Below are 20,093 nucleotides of genomic sequence, written 5' to 3' on the forward strand. Positions count from 1 at the left end.
GCTTCGGCGACTAAAGACACACAGCGGCCCATTCTGCTGGGATCCAAGGTGGCTGCTCCAGCTGGCTTCTCAACGGTGGGGACCGTCACCCTGAGTCCAAGCAGAGCAAGAACCTAACATTTCAAAGGCTGAACGGCGAGAAAAATCAAAACTCAAGATTTATCCCCACGCCTCCAAGAAGCACACTATAGCCTCTCCTTCGCCACCCCCTTGCCCCACCCACCTCATCATGGCCCACTGACTTTCCTCCTTGGCAGAAGTAAACCAGCAAACCTACACGTTACAAGTTCTTGCTGGGAAATGCTTCCTTGGTACCACTATGGGTTGGGCCATGCTGGATGGGATGAAAACATGCTGTCAACTTAGAAATCACAGAAATCACAGATAGGCCGGGCGAGGTGGCTCACACCTGTAATCCCAGCACTTTCGGAGGCCGAGGTGGGTGGATCACCTGAGGTCAGGAGTTTGAGACCAGCCTGGTCAACATGGCGAAACCCCGTCTCTACTAAAAATACAAAAATTAGCCAGGCATGGTGGCGGGCGCCTGTAATCCCAGCTACTTGGGAGGCTGAGGCAGGAGAATCGCTTGAACCCGGGAGGTAGAGGTTGCAGTGAGCTGAGACCATGCCACTGCACTTCAGCCTGGGCAATAGAGCGAGATGTTCCAAGGGAAAAATAAAAGAAAGAAAGAAAGAAAGAAAGAAAGAAAGAAAGAAAGAAAGAAAGAAAGAAAGAAAGAAAGAAAGAAAGAAAGAAAGAAAGAAAGAAAGAAAGAAATCATAGACATTTTAAAAAGCAGGGGAGGAAAGGAAAAAAAAAACAACAACAATAAAACAACAAACCAGGCAATGAGGGGAAGATACCACCACACCACACTCTTCTCCCCTTAGTATTTCTGGCATACAGGCACATCTTGGGCAAACAAGTCCTAAGGAATAACGTGGGCTAGAATTCAAGAACAGATGTCAAAGCTATTGCAGAAAAAAGGGAAACACTGAACATTTTGATAGACCACATTTGAAACACATCCCAGTTAAGGGAAGGCAGGGAAAAAAAAAAGAGCAACCGAAACCAATGTGGTGGAACGGGGGATACAGATAAGAGAGGAGCAGTCACAGCGAAGCAGAAGGCTCTTCAAAAATATAAACAATCTGGAGGGAGGAGGGCTTCGACATCTATATTTAAGCAGCAGCAGCCGAAGTTATAAAAGGAGCCTTCGAAAGAAGGCGGGGAAGAAAGCCAATATTGAAATATGACAAAAAAGAAAAAAAAAAAGAGTTGATGTTTCGTTCCAATCGCACACAGACACAGAAAACTTAGGAGAAAAACAAAAAAGAACATGACTGCTTTCAGCCGGGGGTCCCTACTTCCCTCACTGCATGGAAGCCTCACAGGGTGGGGGTGCTGGGGGCCGTTACCCAATCAGTAGGTGTCTACTGATGTCTTTGAGCCAGCAGGCGCTGGAGGTAGGAAGGGGACTGTGGGGTCCCAGCCCCGACCCCCAGCTTCTCATCTAGTGGGTCAAGTGTGGAAAACGCTGGGGAGAACGCCAGATGAGCAGGGGGTCTGTGGGCCCCCTCCATCCCCCTCGGCCCCCACCTGCCCCTCCCTGGGCTGATCTGTCAGGGAGCCTGCCTGGGGGAGCAGGGAACTGAAACAGGTGGCCCGGTGCAAGGTGAACCCACCTTGATCCCGGGGCTGCAGAGCCAGTGCGCCTGTGGCAACTTGCTGCTGGCAGTCGGGGACTCAACGGGGGTCTGCGGCGCTCCCTTCCCTGCGCCTGCAGACATATGCAGGTCGGCATGGGAAACCCACGGGGGTCTCCAAATTTAACACCAAGCCGCCACCCGCCACCACAGAAACAGATTGGCACAGCGAGGAGGAGAGACTGAGCTGCCGCCGCCCCAGATTGGGTTGATCAGATTTAAGGCTTGAAATCTTTGACCGGGTCCCTTGGAAAAAAACTTTTTTAAAAACAACACACACACACACATATAAAAAACAGCACCACCAAATCCTTTTTGAAGGACGCTAAGGCGTTCTTGGGCTGTGGGAGGAGACAGCGATTAAACATAAGCCAAATACTGTTTTATTATCTACCAAGCCTGCCTATCCTCAAAGCGTCAACTACAATGACACATTAACAAGGGAATGAAATGCATTTTGGGGAGGTGGAGGTGGGGGTCCCAAATGCAGAGTCCTCGGCCCATGAGTCACGGGTCACGTGTGAGAAGGCGTATGGAGAGTCGTCACATCTGAAAGGCACGAAAAAGTCACAAAGAGCAAAAAACCTGGCCCCAACCTCCTCCACGCCCAGCAATACCCTGTTGGTCTAGCCCCTCACAGATTTTCCTGCAGTGTAAAAAAACACGGTGTATTGTAAGGGATATGATATCAGATACATGCAAGCCAAGAAGCAAACCGCAACACAATGTTTAAAAGAATATCCATCCATATGCTCGCATAGGCTGTGATTATCTCCAGAGAGATACAGAAGAAACTTGTGACCATGCCTGGCTCTCTCCAGAGGGGCCAGTGGTGAGGGGGACTCACTCCACAGTGTGTATCTTTGGACTGTCTTGCCATTTGCATGCATTATCTAGCTGGAAAAACTGCACTATCTATTAATTTTTACAATCCTGTTAAATGTGAACGAGTGCGTACACAAGTGGCGATGGGAGTAATACTTTCTGTAATGCATAGTGTAGGACACGTGAGCCTCTGTGTTACGGTGTGTGTGTCCACCTGCAGGGACAGAGGCCTGGAATCCACGGCCTCGTGGGTCTGGTGATGCAAGAAGTGAGGCGAGTATGTCCTTTGTCAAAACAACAGCTGTTTCTTGCACAATATGCTGCCCACTGGCCAGTCTCAGGGCGTATGGAGATAGAGGAGGGGGAAGGGGAGGAGGGGTTGGTGGTAGCGGTGGCCACTGCTGGTCACAGAAAACACCACCAGCCAAGCCAGAACTCTCCCGAGGAAGACACAGCAGGGCATCTCCTCAGAACTATCTAGAACTCCTCTCCAGCTAGAAACACCTGCAGGCCCCTCGTCCCAGGTCCCAGGTCATGGGAAGCTGGCAGGCTAGCAGCAAACGGACAGGCTCAGAACCTGGCACTTCCGACAAGGCTGAAAGAGACAGAAACTTGACTGAGAAAATGTCTGGCAAGGAGAGGCACCAGAACGCAGAAAATGTGTTTTTATCTTTCCAAGAGATCATGGGATGACTGATGTCAGGAGGCAACGAGGACCCACATGGGTCAGGTTTCGGTCCAGTCCCCCTCATACACCCAGCACCTGCTGGATGGCAACTATCTCTCACCCAAATCAATAGGCCGAGCTGACCAAGAGCTTCCCAGGTGTAGACTGAGCAAGTGGGTGTCACCAACGGGAGCCTCATCCTTGCATAGAAGAGTTTCAGAGGTCAAGGCCAAGGCTCTGGTCATCCACTGGAGGGCTAAGGTCAAGGCCAAGGCTCAGGTCATCCACTGCAGAACCAAGGCCAAGGCCATGGCTCAGGTCATCCACTGGAGGACCAAGGCCAAGACCAAGGCTCAGGTCATCCACGGCAGGACCAAGGCCAAGACCAAGGCTTAGATCATCCACTGGAGGGCCAAGGTCAAGGCTCAGATCATCCACCACAGGGCCAAGACCAAGGCCAAGGCCCAGGCGGTCCACCGCAGGGGCAGGCCGAGCCTATCACCAAGTCGGCCTGGCTGCTGCTGTTTCAGCTCAGAAACCAAGGGCTACGTGCACACAGGCATCCCTCATCCCGTGATGCTGGTGTACAGCCGGGGAGCTCTGGATAGCTGGAATCCTGTTTTCCTCACCGATTACAACTTCTGGGATGTTTTTTCTCCAATTCTGACAGCTCCTCAAAGGGCAAACACCTAACATTTTAAGTTTCTCTCTGCCCCCAACTCCAGACTTTCAGCCAGGCATTTCAGATGTTATTAAAAACAAAATTTAAAAAACTACCATGAAGGGGGGAGGGGGAAGGGATAGCATTAAGAGATATACCTAATGTAAATGACAAGTTAATGGGTGCAGCACACCAACATGGCACATGTATACATATGCAACAAACCTGCACGTTGTGCATATGTACCCTAGAACTTAAAGTATAATAAAAACAAACAAACAAACAAAACTACCATGTAACCAGCTGTCTGCTTAACAGAAATTGTGGGAAAATTTTTCTCCCAGATAGGTTTTTTTTTTTTTTTTTTTGAGACGGAGTCTCGCACTGTCACCCAGGCTGGAGTGCAGTGGCGCGATCTCGGCTCACTGCAAGCTCCGCCTCCTGGGTTCACGCCATTCTCCTGCCTCAGCCTCCTGAGTAGCTGGGACTACAGGCGCCCACCACCGCGCCCAGCTAATTTTTTGTATTTTTTTAGTAGAGACGGGGTTTCACTGTGGTTTCGATCTCCTGACCTTGTGATTCGCCCGCCTCGGCCTCCCAAAGTGCTGGGATTACAGGTGTGAGCCACCGCGCCCGGCCATAGGTATTTTAATAAGGCCAGAGATCCATTTGGATATGCCTATATATCTATCTATCTATCTATATATATATATTTTTTTGAGACAGTCTTTCTCTGTCGCCCAGGTTAGGGTGCACTGGCATGATCTCAGCTCACTGGTTAACCTTCACCTCCAGGGTTCAAGCCTCAGCCTCCCGAGAAGCTGGGATTACAGGTGTGAGCCACTACGCCCAGCTGATTTTTATATTTTTAGTTGAGAGGCGGTTTTGCCATGTTGGCCAGACTGGTCTTGAACTCCTGGCCTCAAGCAATCTGCCCACCTCGGCCTCCCAAAGTGCAGAATTACAGATATGGGCCACCATGTCTGGCTTGGATTTGCTCACCTTTAAAGTGTACGTGGGCTGGGCACAGTGGCTGATACCTGTAATCCTAGCACTTTGGGAGGTTGAGGCAGGCAGATTGCTTAAGCCCAGGAGTTCAAGACCAGCCTGGCCAACATGGCGAAACCCTATCTCTACAAAAAATACAAAAATTAGCTGGACATGGTGGTGGGTGCCTGTGGTTCCAGTAACTTGGGGGGCTAAAGCGGGAGGATCGTTTGAGCCCAGGAGGTCAAGACTGCAGTGAGTCATAATCAAGTCACTGCACTCCAGCCTGGGTGACAGAGGGAGAACCTGTCTCAAAAAGTGTAATTGTCAGGAGTTCGAAACCAGTCTGGCCATCATGGTGAAATCCCGTCTCAACTAAAAATAGAAAAAATTAGCTGGGCGTGGTGGTGTAAGCCTGGAATCCCAGCTACTTGGGAGGCTGAGGCAGGAGAATCGCTGGAACTCGGGAGACGGAGGTTGCAGTGAGCCGACATCATGCCACTGCACTCCAGCCTGGGCAACAGAGCGAGACTCTGTCTCAAAAAAAAAAAAAAAAAAAAAGTGTAATTGTCAGTTGTTTGTTTTAAAGTGTGAGCTGTGGGAGGCATCCCCACCATTTCCCACTGAGACTTCCTGCAAGTCACAGGGCCAGGCTCCCACAGGGTGGGTCCTTCTAGGCCTGCAAAGGACACCTCCTGCCCCCAGAACCCCTGGGCTGGTAAGAAAAACATACTTGGGCTGGCCACATCAGCAACACAAGTATTCTCATTTTATTATCTCACACTTTAATCCAAAGAGTGAGTTCATCTGATGTTTCTTGGGGGATTATCTGTCAAACTAATCAAACAGCACATCCTATATAGAAATCTTAAATGGTTTTGTTAGTGAAAAAATAGATCACTTGTAAAAAAGGGAAAGGTCGGCCATGGTTCCTGCACAGGAAGGTCCTAAGAGCATTTTATTTTTTGTTTCATTTCCAACAACAGAATCATTTGGATTAATGGAGGGTTCTCTGGCTAGAAACACGTGGTGGGCCTAAGCCCACCCACCAGCCTCTTTCCATCACCTCTCCCAGCCCCCTACTGAAAACATCTCAAGACGCTTCAAACGGTGGTGTCTGAACTGGACTCCTGGCCTTAAGCAATCTTCCCAACTTGGCCTCCCCAACCTGAACTGGACTCCTGGCCTCAAGTGATCCTCCTGCCTCAGCCTCCCCATCCTGAAATGGACTCCTGGCCTCAAGTGATCCTCCTACCTCGGCCTCCCAAACCTGAAACGGACTCCTGGCCTCAAGTGATCCTTCTGCCTCGGCCTCCCAAACCTGAATGGACTCCTGGCCTCAAGTGATCATCCTGCCTCAACCTCCCAAACCTGACTGGACTCCTGGCCTCAAGTGATCCTCCCACCTCAGCCTCCCTAAGTGCTGGGATTACAGGCTTGAGCCACTGCACTCAGCCTGGATTTGCTCATCTTTGAAGTGTATGTGGGCTGGGTGTGGTAGCTCACACCTGGACCCCAGGCCCCATCCCTGCTGTAACCTGTGTGGCTGTGGTCAAATGACTTCCTCTCTCTGGACATAATCAAAATGATGTATTTCAAGTTTGTGGCACAGTAAACGCTACATCACGGTTCATTTTCTGTATTCTCAGAGACACATGCTTGGCCTCAGACCCGAATTCACTCTGCCACCAGCATCCCCCACCAGGCCAGGGGCTCCAGGGATGTGCAGGTAAATCACAAGTCAACCCTGACTGCCAGGTGAAACAAGACAGACAGGACCAGACCGCGGGACAAAAACAGAGGTGGGGGGCTTAGAAAAGGGAGAAAACGAGGCCAGTCATGGTGGCTCACACCTGTAATCCCAGCACTTTGGGAGGCTGAGGCGGGTGGATCACCTGAGGTCCGGAGTTCGAAACCAGCCTGGTCAACATAGTGAAACCCCGTTTCTATTTAAAAAAAAAAAAAAAAAAAAAAAAACCCCGGCTGGGCACAGTGGCTCATGCCTATAATCCCAGCACTTTGGGAGGCCAAGGCGAGCAGATCACCTGAGGTCAGGCGTTCCAGACCAGCCTGGCCAATATGGCAAAACCCTGTCTCTACTAAAAATACAAAAGTTAGCCAGGCGTGGTGGTGCATGCGGGAAAGTGCCATCCTGCGAGCCTGTGCTCGGTAATGAAAGTGTAAAAATACCTCCCCAAAATATGTCCATCAACAGCAATCAATCTAGTCACTGCAAATACACAGATATACATAGATGCACAGAATCTGCTTCTACCTACACAAGGTTCTGTAGAAGGTTCTGCAAACATAAGATACTGGTAGTATCTGCACCCGGGGAGGGAAATTAAGGGACTGGGCACTCACTTGGGGGCGGGAAAGTCTTTCATTATCTACACTGGGTACCTTTGGTATTTTAATTACGTAAACGTAATGCCTACTCCTAAAGGGAAATGATGAGTTTTTTTTGGTTGCTTTGTTTTTTTTTTTTAAAGAGATGGGGTTCTTGCTATGTTGTCCTGGCTGGCCTCAAATTCCTGGGCTCAGGCAATCCTCCCACCTCAGCCTCCTCAAAGTGCTAGGGTTACAGGGGTAAGCCACTGAGTCTGGCTAAACATTGATATTTTATTTATTTATTTTTTTTTTTGAGAGGGAGTCTCGCTCTGTCGCCCAGGCTGGAGTGCAGTGGCGTGATCTCGGCTCACTCGTCCCCAGTACCCTGAAGAAGAGAGGATGTTCCAGGTCCATGAGAGGAAAGAGGTGTCTACAGCGTGGTATGGAGGGAAGGGCACTCATTTCTGATCCAAGGGAGCTCTGCCTCCCGGGTTGACACCATTCTCCCGCCTCAGCCTCCCGAGTAGCTGGGACTACAGGTGCCCGCCACCTTGCCCAGCTAACTTTTTCTATTTTTAGTAGAGATGGGGTTTCACCATGTTAGCCAGGATGGTCTCGATTTCCTGACCTTGTGATCCGCCCGCCTCGGCCTCCCAAAGTGCTGGGATTACAGGCGTGAGCCACGGCGCCCGGCCACACATTTATATTTTAAAATCTTACTTTTTCCCCTCCAGTAATGAGACCTAAGCTTTGAACAGCTGACAATGTCTTAGGATACCTCATTTGCAGAAAGTTCATTTGTTCTCTTCGTGGGCTCCATTTAAAGGAGAACCTTGTAGATTCCTAAAGTTAAAGTTCATGTTTTGGCTTATTTCATAAGTTTGTGGCCGGTGGGTGGCTCACACTTGTAATCCCAAAACTTTGGGAGGCTGGAGCAGGTGGATCACCTGAGGTCAGGGGTTTGAAACCAGCCTGGCCAACATGGTGAAACCCTGTCTCTACTAAAAATACAAAAATTAGCTGGGTATGGTGATGCATGCCTGTAATTCCAGCTATTCAGGAGGCTGAGACATGAGAATCACTTGAACCCAGGAGGCAGAGGTTGCAGTGAGCCGAGATCGTGCCACTGCACCCCAGCTTGGGCAAAAGAGTGAGACTCCGTCTCAAAAAATAAAAAAAATAAAAATAAAAACAAATAAAATCTCATTTCTTTCCCCCTAGTAAGGAGACCTAGGCTATGAAGGGCTGACAAGGTCCCAGGAAATCTCATTTCCAGAAAAGTGCTCCTGCGTAACGCTGCAGAAAATTCATTTTGTTCTCCTCATGGACTCCATTTAAAGGAGAATCTTGCAGAATTTCCAAAGTGAACGTTCATGTTTTCGCCTGTTTCATAAGTTTGAGAACCAGGTCTAACCTCATATTTCCCAAATGTTCTCAGACACTTAATCCTTCCCCATCACTTTCCCACTGACAGGCTTTGATTCACTGCTATGTCATAAAAACTTCTGAATGATGGCCACAGTGTTCTGGTACGTGATGTCAGACACGTGGGCCAGAGGGGGCATCTCGAACCAGGAAGCCAGAGTTTCCACAGAGTGAGACTGACCTCCAAAAGGGGTCCCGGGGGGGCAGCAGATGAGTGGCAAAGATGGGACAGTGGGAGGGAGAGACCCAGGGAACCACCACCACCCACACTGCCCGCCCACGCTGAGCAGTGAGCTCCCAGCCACCCCACCACACCACACAGGCTTGGGCTGGCAGTGAGGAAAAAGAGGCAAAAAGCATAATGGAAAGCAGGAAAGCTGGAGATACGGGAGCTGTTAGGAGTCAGCCTGGTGCAGAGAAGAAGGCACGCTTCCTAGTCCTCAAGGGCATGCGGTGGGGGCCTGGAGAGATGACCAGGACACAGTCCTCCAGGACAGGGGGCGCGCCCTGCCAAAGCCCGCCGTGAACTTGGCGTTCCCTGCTTAAACGCCTTCTGTGGCTTCCTGGGGGCCACGGATAAGACCACCCAGGGCCCCCCAGAACCCTGCCCTGGCACACTGGCCTTCCCCTACTGTCCCCAGAGAACAGGGTCCCCTCCTTTCCCCTCGGACCTCGCCACAGGCTCTTCCTTCTGCTTGGAAACCTTTCTTTTCTCTCTTCCAAAAATTGTTCCGATGCCACTTCCCTGACTCCCTCCCTGCTCTTGCCTCACCTCATAAGAGATGGGAACCTGTGTGCCCAGCTCAGAGAGTGGCTGTGTGGCAGCTCCCCTAGTCTGGGCACAGGGGTGGTGCCATCTCCCCATGGGCTGTAAACTCCAGCAGGGCCTATGTTTTGCTCACTATGAATTTCCCCGAACTTTGCAGGGTCCCGGGGACATCACAGGCAGGTAGTCAGCGTTAGTAAATTAAAGAATAGCTGGCCGCAGTGGCTCACACCTGTAATCCCAACACTTTGGGAGGCCGAGGTGGGGGGATCACCTGAGCCCAGTATTTTGAAACCAGCTTGAGCCATATAACAAGACCCTGTCTGTACCCAAAAAAAAAAAAAAAAAAAAAAAAAAAGATAGCTGGGCATGGTGGCGAACACCTGTAGTCCCAGCTATTTGGGAGGCTGAGGTGGGAGGCTCACTTGAGGCCAGAATTTCGAGCTCAGCCTGGGCAACAAAGCAAGACCCTGTCTCATTTTAAAAAGAAAAAAAGAAAAAAGAAAAGAAAGACAAGACAAGACAAGGAAAAGAAAAGAAAGAAATAGATACGGGGCATGTGAAGAAGCGAGTGCTTGCCCAAAGATTGATGTTCTGGTTATCTGGGGGGTTAATAAGAAACGCCGTGTGTTCAGGAATCTCTACACAGGGCAGCTGGCAATGCTTTCCCATCTTGGAGATCAGGGCCGAATGAACAGAAGGAAACCTCTTGGCCAGATCTCACGGCGTATGGTGGCTGTGTTTATTTATGGTGTGGTTTTCTCACCACAAGGGTGGATCCTGGTCCCCAGTACCCTGAAGAAGAGAGGATGTCCCGGGTCCAGGAGAGGAAAGAGGTATCTACAGCGTGGTGTGGAGGGAAGGGCACTGAATTTCTGATCCAAGGGACCAGAGTGAACACGGATTCCCACTGCCTGTCAGGGGAATGGCCTTCAGCAAGCCACCGAATCTGTAAGATGGGTTCAACACCACCTCCTCTGCTGCTTCCCACAAGGCATACAAGGATGCAGACTGGTCTGCTGTGGCTGTCACTCCAGCTCCCTCAGCCCCACAGATGAGGGCAGAGGGGCAGCAATGTGTCCCAAATTGGGAGAAGAATGAGCATGCTTGGAAAATAGCTTCGTGCACCTAAACTCCTAAAATCATCGTGCTTTTCCTGGGTAGGGTCACATCTTCCACCAAAATCAGAGGGCAGGAAAAGACCTGGTTCATTTCCAGTTGCTACAATTTATAGGAGACAATGCCTGGTTACTGCAAAACGAGGGAGAGAGCTTCTGAGCCCCCCACCCAGAGACACAGCCTTGGGTAGGTCGCCTGGCTCTCACCCTCCCCAGCTGAGTGATCCAGGCAAGCGATTTAATGTAAAATGGGGACAGCCTGATGCATACTTCATAGAACTGCTGTGAGGATTAAGTCACATAAAACGCCCAGTGCAAAGAGCATGGACGTCAGTTTCTCTTCCTCTTGCTATTCAATCTGACTCCACCTCGTATAAAGATTATGTGCCCATGTTCCTTTAATTCTCAAAATGGGGCCAAGCACAGTGGCTCACGCCCGTAATCCCAGCACTTTGGGAGGTCAAGGCAGGTGGATCGCCTGAGGTCAGGAGTTCAAGACCAGCCTGGCCAACATGGTGAAACCCCATCTCTACCAAAAATACAAAAATTAGTTAGGCGTGGTGACAGGCACTTGTAATCCCAAATACTTGGAAGGCTGAGGCAGGAGAATCACTTGAACCCGGGAGGTGGAGGATGCAGTGAGCCGAGATCATGCCACTGCACTCCAGCCTGGGCAACAGAGTGAGACTCTGTCTGAAAAAAAAAAAAAAAAAAGAAAGAAAATTCTCAAAACGTTATTATACATTTGATATGTGTCAGTATTTCTTGGTTCTGAGAGATCATTTGATATGAACTCCCAGTCACAGAAATTCAAGTGAAACTTACAAGCTGCAGCCTTTCCATGAAAATGCTATTCTCTTGAATCTGTGCAGCACACCCCCAGAAAATGAACAGAAGTACAGTACTGACTTGGGGTAAACAGTAGGGGTGAAAAGGGACAAAGGCGGAGACAAGATTTCTCAGTATATAAACATACAAATTTTATTTTTTTGGAGACAGGGTCTCACTCTGTCACCCAGGCTGGAGTGCAGTGGTGCAATCACAGCTCACTGCAGCCTCGAACTCCTGGCTCAAGCAATCCTCCCACCTCAGCCATCTGAGTAGCTGGGATTATGGGCACGTGCCACCATGTCCAGCTCATTGTGTGTGTGTGTGTGTGTGTGTGTTCTGTAAAGACGTGGTTTCACCATGTTACTCCTGAGCTCAAGTGATCCCCCCCACCCGCCACCTCAGCCTCCCAAAGTACTGCCATTACAGGTGTGAGCCACTGGACCCAGCTAAAATTTTGATTTTGGACCAAGTGAACACATTACCTATTCAGAAAATAAGATTGAATAAAAAATTATAATTTGGTCTATGAGTACAAAAGCTATGCATACAAAGTTTTCCCACAAGCCTTTTTAATAAAGGCTTTATTTTTTATAAAAATCTCTCAGGGCTGAGAGATTTCCATCAAGAATCAAGAATTTGTTTTTTCGTTTTTCACCCCGTCACAAACCCACTCTGCAAAGACGAAAATGCCAGATGTATCCAACAAGCATTGCACTCCATGGAACACTTGCTAGACGCTCATTTAAACGGTGAGATGTGAGAGACGCTGTCTCAGAGACGCATAATGACATGTAACGCAGAGCAGGTGCCGGGGGCAGGCCACGTGGCCGGCTCTGTGGCAGGGAGAGGGGAGGATAATTCTCAGCCCTAACGAGAAGGGCTCTGCTTTATGGATTACTCAAACCGCATGAAATTACTGATATCTGACCATTTTTGAGCTACAAAAAAAAAAAAATGTCCATTTTATATGCAGTGTTCTTTACTGCTCTGTTGTGGCTGTTATCTCAAAACAACACACAATTCTGCCTGCCAGCCTCAGCCTTGTAAGCACACACAGTGCTCCCCACTACAATCTTCGGCTGTGAAAGGAGCCCAGAGGACCTTAATCCCCCCGCCCACCCAGCCCCCTGGGGTATAGTTCTTGGGGTCTGCTAATCTCCATTTGCCTGGGTTCTCCGCAGCCTTCTCCCGGCCATCTTGCATCCTGTTAAAGTGGGACCTCCCCCGCCACCGCCCGCCTTGGGTAGGTCACTTTTTTTCTGCCTCCTGTGTTCCCCCAGACCAGGATGGGGAGGGGCTGCTGAGGTCTGGCCCGCTGCTGACCCTGCCCCTCCTGTTGGCCTCAGGGTCAACCAGGGAGAGAGGTGGCCACAGAAGCTTTGCTGATCTGGTCTTACAGATAAGGAAACTGAGGCTTTGCATAAATGTGACTCACTTCTCATTAATGTAACAAATGCCTGGGAAACAAGCCCCTTGACTTCATGCCTTCTGTTATTCTTTTTATACTTAGCATACATCATGAGACATGTGGGAACTTGTTAAAATTAAGAAACATCAGAGGGGTGTGGGGGTGCACAACTGCAGTCCCAGCTACTCGGGAGGTTGAGGTGGAAAGAGACCACGAGTCCTGCCTGGACAACATAGCAAGACCCCTCTCTTAGAAAATTAAGAGATACCCAGGAAGGTTGATTTGGGGAGTTCGTGGCTAAGATATTCATTCCTCTGCCAAACTCGATGGCACTGCCCCACTGCTCTGGCTGCAAGACAGAAGATGGATGTCAAAGAGAACAGGCAGGCCCAAACTCCGCACAGCTGCATCCGGCACAGAGGAGCTGGGAGATTTGTAGTAGGTTGACCCTCCAACCAATTAATTGGCTCCAGGCACCAGCTAATGAAATGAGACGGATGAGCAGGAACTGCACTATCCAAAACGGTAGCCAGTGGCCACATGTGGATTATAGTTCATCTAAGTTAAATTTAAAATGTGCTCCCTCTGCTCCAGCTGCCATACTTCAAGGGCCCAACAGTTACATGTAGCTAGTGGCAATGATATTTGCTGGGGTGAGTAGAGACCATTTCATCAACACAGGGAGTTCCAGGGACAGTGCTGGCCTCCAATGACCCTCAGGTCCTGAGGATAATGCTATTAACTATTGTAAGTTAGGCACTGCCCCATTTCACAGACTGAGGAAGCTGATGATCAGATGACTGACGGGCTTTGCCGAAATCACAGCAGGAGAGGTAGGGCCTGGATTTGAATCCAATTCGGCCCACTGTCCAACTGAGGCTCTCTGCAGGACACCATGCCACCACCTCTTCGCCATGCCTCTAGCTGAATGCAATTCCCTGTCTCCATGAAACAGGGGGCGAGGTCATCAGTGAAAAACGAGACGGGGCAGGGAAACCATTGTGGCTGAGTCTCAAAATAATCCTGCCACTGCCAAAAGGAATAGCTCTGATCTCATCTGCGCTGGTAAAAATGTTTTCCTCCTAAAGTATTTGTTTCAGAAATAAGCCTTTAATTTGAATGCTTTCGGAGCCAACATTTCTGTCTGCTGAAAATATTTATTTCTATTGTTTGGCAGGAATCAATTTGTTAGGGCACCAGTCATTCTGGCAAAGGCTCCCTTCCCCTTCGCGAGGAGAACGCTGGCGGGAAAGCCATCCACGGGTCTGTGGCTCGCTCCCTGTTGGGGCTTCTCAGCCACTGACATCTGCCGGGGCAGACACGGTCTACTGGGGAGCAACACAAACCACCTAGTGTGTGTTTGCTCAGGACATATACGCTTTGGGGGGTCTCTGAGAACATACAGCTGGGCCTGGTGGGCCATTGGCTGCTTACGACTTGGAGAATTAAAATAGATTTTGCGGCCAGGCACAGTGGCTCACACCTGTAATCTCAGCACTTTGGGAGGCCGAGGCAGGTGGATCACCTGAGGTCAGGAGTTCGAGACAAGCCTGGCCAACATGGCAAAACCCTGTCTATTAAAAATACAAAAAAAATAGACAGGTGTGGTGGTGCAAGTCTGTAATCCCAGCTACTCAGGAGGCTGAGGCAGGAGAATCGCTAGAACCCTAGGGATGGAGGTTGCAGTGAGCCAAGTTCACACCACTGCACCCTAACCTAGACGACAGAGCGAGACTCCGTCTCAAAAACAAATAAAAACAGATTTTGCTTAATTATTTTGCAAGCGGAAGAAGGCTGGTGACCCAATATTGGGTGATGTTTTTCATAGCCGTGTTTCTTCCAGAGCTGGGCCCACCCTACCCAGAGGCATTACTGGGGCCTAGGAAGCAGTAGAGGCATTTGGGGTAAGACCAGGTTCCATCCTGGATTCAGCGGCTTCTTATCATAGGAATTTGAGCAAGTCACCAAGACTTCCTGAGCCTCGATTTTCCCATTGGTAAAATATACGACCTACCTTACCTCCCAGGGTTGCTGGAAAACTACGTGATACATAAACAGAACAAGACATACTCTTCTAAGTTAAAAAAGTTCCAGAGAGATGGTAGTTATCCCTGTTAGATTCTTCAGCTATTAAGTATCCTGCAACGTACACACATAAGCTCCTTTTCCCATATGCTCTGGGGTTCGGGTGGGAGGTGGTGCCTAAGAGAAGGATCATGCAAGTTAAAAGCTATCACAGTTATAGGTGAAGTGCTAATAACTTCATTTTGAAACTGTCAGGTTTGGCTTTTTTATTTTTTCTTCTGAATCACAGCTGTGGCTTGCACTAGACCTCTACCTGTGGCTGTGTTCCCTTCTCACATTTTAATTAGCAAATAAAAACTCCAGAAAGCTCTCAAAATGTTTCTGCCTGGATTTTACAAGGAAAAGTTAAAAGATGCCAACTGGCTCCTGGGAAAAAACCAAACTAGTAAGAAGCATCTATCAACAAGGCAAGTTCATCCGGAGAGCTTATGCCAGGCCAAGAAATACCATCTCGGAGCCAGCTTTGATTTTATTTTTGCAGTTAATTTTCAAGATTTTCGGTGCCGCACTCAGCGAGTGAGGTTTACAACATCCTGCCATTGGCTGAGAGCTGCTGCCAGCCAGATGGCCCCGCAGAACGACGCTCGTATGGCAGAGAGAGCGGGCGTCGCAAGTGATTCCTTCGCTGCCTCCTGGCACCGGTACCGCTGGCTGCCACCAGGAAACCTGGGTTCTGGGCACCAACAGGTTACACTACATGACGGCTCCTGGTGCCAAGAGTGGAGATGCGATTTTAAAGGGGCCGTGTCAATCCTCAGTGAGTTTCACTTCTAGCTCTGCTGGACGTGAGGGACACCGGCGGAGGGAAGGGGCTGCTTCGTGGGCTGCCCAGAAGTACTGCCAGTCTCCCCATTCTGGGCACTGGAACAGAGACTCCAGCTGTCAGCATCACCCCATCCTGTCCAGGGGGCTTTCTACAAGATAGCTGGGGGGCTCTTTAACTTTGACTCTGGAAAGCTAGCTAACGAGCTATTGCTAACCATCTAAACTCACACTAAATGAGGATACACAATTAAGAAGCACAATTACAGCTCCTGCCACTATGTGATGGGGTTCTGGCATGAATTCCCATCCAGTGCCTTCGGCTGGGGCAGCTCCCCACACTCTCCAAGTTCACACCCCGCTCAGTGGCCCCCTCTTCATCCTAGGTCTCTGCGCCAGGCCCCTGGAGGCAGGAAATTCATGCCAATTACAAAGCGTTCCCAATCTCCCTGTGACTCCTCCAAGTTCAAGTTCTCATCACCGGTTTTTCTCGAACTCTAGACGTCACTTCTTATGTACACAGACATCAGGATTTTTTTCTCTATCAAACTCAGCAAAACGACACCACCTGTTTTGGCCCAGGAAGGACATCTCTCTATACCTGATGTTTTCTGTATGCTGGGCCTCCTGTGACTTCTTTATTTTTTTATTTTTTTTGAGACAGAATCACTCAGGTTGGAGTGCAGCGGCACAATCTTGACTCACCGCAACCTCCGCCTCCTGGGTTCAAGCGATTCTCCTGCCTCAGCCTCCCGAGTAGCTGGGATTACAAGAGCACGCCACCACACCTGGCTAACTTTTTTTTGTATTTTTAATAGAGACAGGGTTTGTCCGTGTTGACCAGGCTGGTCTCGAACCCCTGACCTCAAGTGATCCACCCACCTCAGCCTCTCAAAGTGCTGGGATTACAGGCGTGAGCCACCGTACCCAGCCTCCTGTGCCTTCTTGAAGACCACCTGGCAGGGAGGGGATTGTGATCTGGTTTGAAGGGCAAAAGGCCGCCCAGTAATGTGGGATCTGCAAGGACCCCACTCCACCCCATCACCATCTTATCGCTACCACCCAGGGCCTGGACCCCAGGACACCGCCCACACAGCAACAGGAAGCAACTTGGACCAGGCAGCCTTGGTGATGCTCTCCAGCCATTTCTCTGCCCACGAGGTTCCATCACAGACAAGAAGCCACAGGTAGCCATGCACAAGCAGCCGCCAGTGGACGGGGCTCTGGGATGCTACACTAATGTGCACCAGTGCCTTCCACGCCACTCAGTATGTTATTCCTCCAAGCCAATGTAACTATAAAGGAAATTAGCCGGGTGCAGTGGCTTACGCCTTGTAATCCCAGCACTGTGGGGGGCCAAAGGAGGCAGATCACCTGTGGTCAGGAGTTCGAGACCGGCCTGGCCAACATGGCAAAACCCTGTCTCTCCTAAAACTACAAAAATTAGCCAGGTGTGGTGGTACGTGCCTGTAATCGCAGCTACTCAGGAGGCTGAGGCAGCAGAACTGCTTGAACCCAGGAGGCAGAGGTTGCAGTGAGCCGAGATCGTGCCACTGTACTCCAGCCTGGGCAACAGGGCGAGACTCTGTCTCAAGAAAAGAAGGACACAGAAACGGAAAGAAACAAGAATGGTCTCTAAAGGAATCCTGAAGCAGCTTTAGTGAATAAAGTAAATACAGGAAGCTGCCCCAAGAAGAGAAAATAGGATAAACTAAGATGGAATTACGAGCCTGGCACTGAACAGCATTGGAGACTTCCCCGTCCCGGCGGCTGCCAGTTCTTCTCCTCGTCCCTACTGCTTTAAATACGGGGAGCTCAGACCAGTGAGCTGCTGACCTGTCAGATCTGACTTCTGGAATAAAAATGAAAAGGCCGAGTGGCAGCCGTAACATGGAATTTCCTTGTTTTTATTAGTTTAAGGCTCTTAAAGAGTGACTTTTACATTGGGGAAAACTTCTCAAATATGTACTACTTGAGACTTAGCTCCAGTTACCTCTCACATGTTTTCAATCATTCTGCTTGCCAATTTTACTAGATATCAAAAGACATTTGCGGTTTAAAGCAGGGGAATGGGTCTCCCCCTGCAATTCCCCACTCCAAGTGCATCTGCGCTCCCCGCGGTGACTCATCCCCCTAGATCCCTGACCCCTCAGGGCTGCCAGAAAGGCCCACCAGGGTACCTGGGGTGCTACTGGATCCACGCGGACAAGCTGGGTGGGGGTAGGAGGGCGGTTTATTTCAAGCACTAGGACTTCGGGGGAAGGATTTTTTGGTTTTGTTTTTTAGACAAAAACTATTGATAAAATCCAGCTTTTTGCATGACTTGCCACTTTACATCAAGTCCAAGGAACAGAGGTTCCTCTTGAAACACACGCACCAATAAGCAAAACTCCAAGACCAGCACACTGGGAAAAAAAATGGTTATTCAGTCATCCATCCCAATAGCTAAAACTATAAAGATTTGGGGATGATAATATCAGACTGGTCACGCTATACTCCGGGGGACATTTAACATTGAAGCTGGGTGTGAAAATGGTAAACTGTTGCCCATGACCTGCGTTGTAATACTTACATCAGCAGAAATAATTATGAACGTCTAACTGATTGTGTTGTTGGAAATTTTCTAATTAACTAAGCACAGAACCTCTACTCTTTCTTTTATTTTTTTATTTTATTATTATTTTTTAAGAGACAACATCTCGCCCTGTCACTCAGGCTATAGTGCAGTGGCATGGTCATAGCTCACTGCAGACCTGGACTCCTGGGCTCAAGCAATCCTCCCGCCTCAGCCTTTCAAGTAGCTGACATGACAAGTGCATGCCACCATGCCCAGCTACTCTTTAAAAATTTTTGTAGAAATGAGGCCTCGATATGTTGCCCAGGCTGGTCTCGAACTCCTGGACTCAAGCAATGCCCCCCCCCCCCCCCCCCCCGCCGCCCCCGGCTGCCACCCTGCAGCCCCTCGCCCAAAGTGCTGGGATTACAGGCGTGAGCCACTGCACCTGGCCAGAATCTCCAAATTCTTAACAGACCACCCCTTCTTCTTCACTTGCTATATTAACCAAACACACCCAGGGGTGGCTGAGCCTTCGAGGATGTCAAGCCACAAGACATCTAATAGCAAATGACATAAAACTCTGCGCTGTCATCCAGGGACAGAGATGGGAAGAGAGAGTTTGAAACCTCATTAAAAACAAAATGAAACACACTTCCTGCTTCACAGATGTGTCCTAAATAGTTTGCTTGATATAAATTCAGAGGAAGGCCTAATAAGAGGGAGTAAATGGGTGCTGGCTGAAAGGAGGTTGCCCTTCAAGACAGTGGTGTGTGTGTGACTTTTCTGCACATCAGATAGACTCGGGGGGGCCACTGCTGAGCCAGGCTTGTATCTTCCCTTTATCATAGGGACTGACTGCTGGCCTTACACAAAAAGGATAATACTGACTGCTTGTAACAACCTACTGTGGGTGCGTCTCTAAATTTCTGGTACAAACGTGCACTTTCCCTATGAATACTCAAAGGCAAACAAATCCTCTAAGATGAAAAACTTCGTATTTAGTTTGTTAGGGACAGACAGGCTTCACATTTCCAGCACAAACATTTATTTTTAATCAAGCTAATTTTTTTTTTTTTTCCATTTGAGACCTGTTAATTCCATGACTAAGAATTCATCAAGTTTCAGACTGGAATTAATTTTAGCAACTGTTTTGTACCAAAAATATTAGTGACTGTAGCTGTGTAACTGGCTTTGCTTCACAGTCTGTCAAGGGGAAGTCTGAGCGTTTGTGTTCCTTCCAGAGTCTAGTTGGAGCTGACAAAGGCGAGTTCTAAAGTGAGTTCACCGTTTTCCCCTGAGGAGCAGCGCTGTCAGAAGCAATACCAGCAATCTGTTCACTGGTCCACTTTACACAAAGCTGACTGTGGCGTTCCTGTGTATACCTTCGTACACCCTTGCGTTCGCCCATTCACGTTTCCGCAAACACACACCGATTCCACACTTACTGTGTGTGTCCCCACGGTGCCTGCTGTTGCTCTGTCCCTACACCTGCTTCCTGGCCTACCTGCTGTACCTGGGGCAAGACTGCCCACCACCTGCGAGAGCTGGAGGTCGGAAGACTGCTGGCTGTGGTCTGTTCTTTTCATTTTCATTTTATGGGTGAGCCAGGCGCGGTGGCTCACACCTGTAATCCCAGCACTTTGGGAGGCTGAGGTGGGTGGATTGCTTCAGGAGTTTGAGACCAGCCTGGGCAACATAAAAAGACCCTGTCTCTCAGAAATAAAAATAAATAAATAAATAAATAAATAAATAAATAAATACGCCAAGTGCAGCGGTACATGCCTATAGTCCCAGCTACTTGGGAGCCTGGGGAGGTTGAGGCTGCAATTAGCCGTGATTGCGCCGCTGCACTCCAGCCTGCATGACAGAGTAAGACCCTGTCTCCAAACAACAAACAAACAAACAAACAAAAAAACTTTACAGGTGATACAAGGAAACGTGGCCCCCAAATCACCAAAAATCCA

General features: G+C 49.3%; 1 protein-coding gene across 18 annotated transcripts in view; it reads right to left on the reverse strand.

The window, feature by feature from the left end:
- CUX1 (cut like homeobox 1) overlaps window positions 1-20,093 on the reverse strand; it is a 468,585-nt gene that overhangs the window by 367,223 nt on the left and 81,269 nt on the right. Inside the window, exon 1 of one of the 18 annotated variants that reach the window (XM_009202773.2) lies at window positions 1,686-1,790. The exons of 16 other annotated variants lie outside the window; for them this stretch is intronic. In XM_009202773.2, coding sequence (XP_009201037.1) covers window positions 1,686-1,790 — 105 coding nt within the window. Of the gene's footprint in view, window positions 1-1,685; window positions 3,997-20,093 lie in introns of those variants that run through there. One more of the 18 variants, XM_009202765.4, reaches the window with a different exon arrangement.

Source organism: Papio anubis, chromosome 4 (assembly GCF_008728515.1).
Source record: "Papio anubis isolate 15944 chromosome 4, Panubis1.0, whole genome shotgun sequence".
NCBI lineage: Eukaryota > Metazoa > Chordata > Mammalia > Primates > Cercopithecidae > Papio > Papio anubis.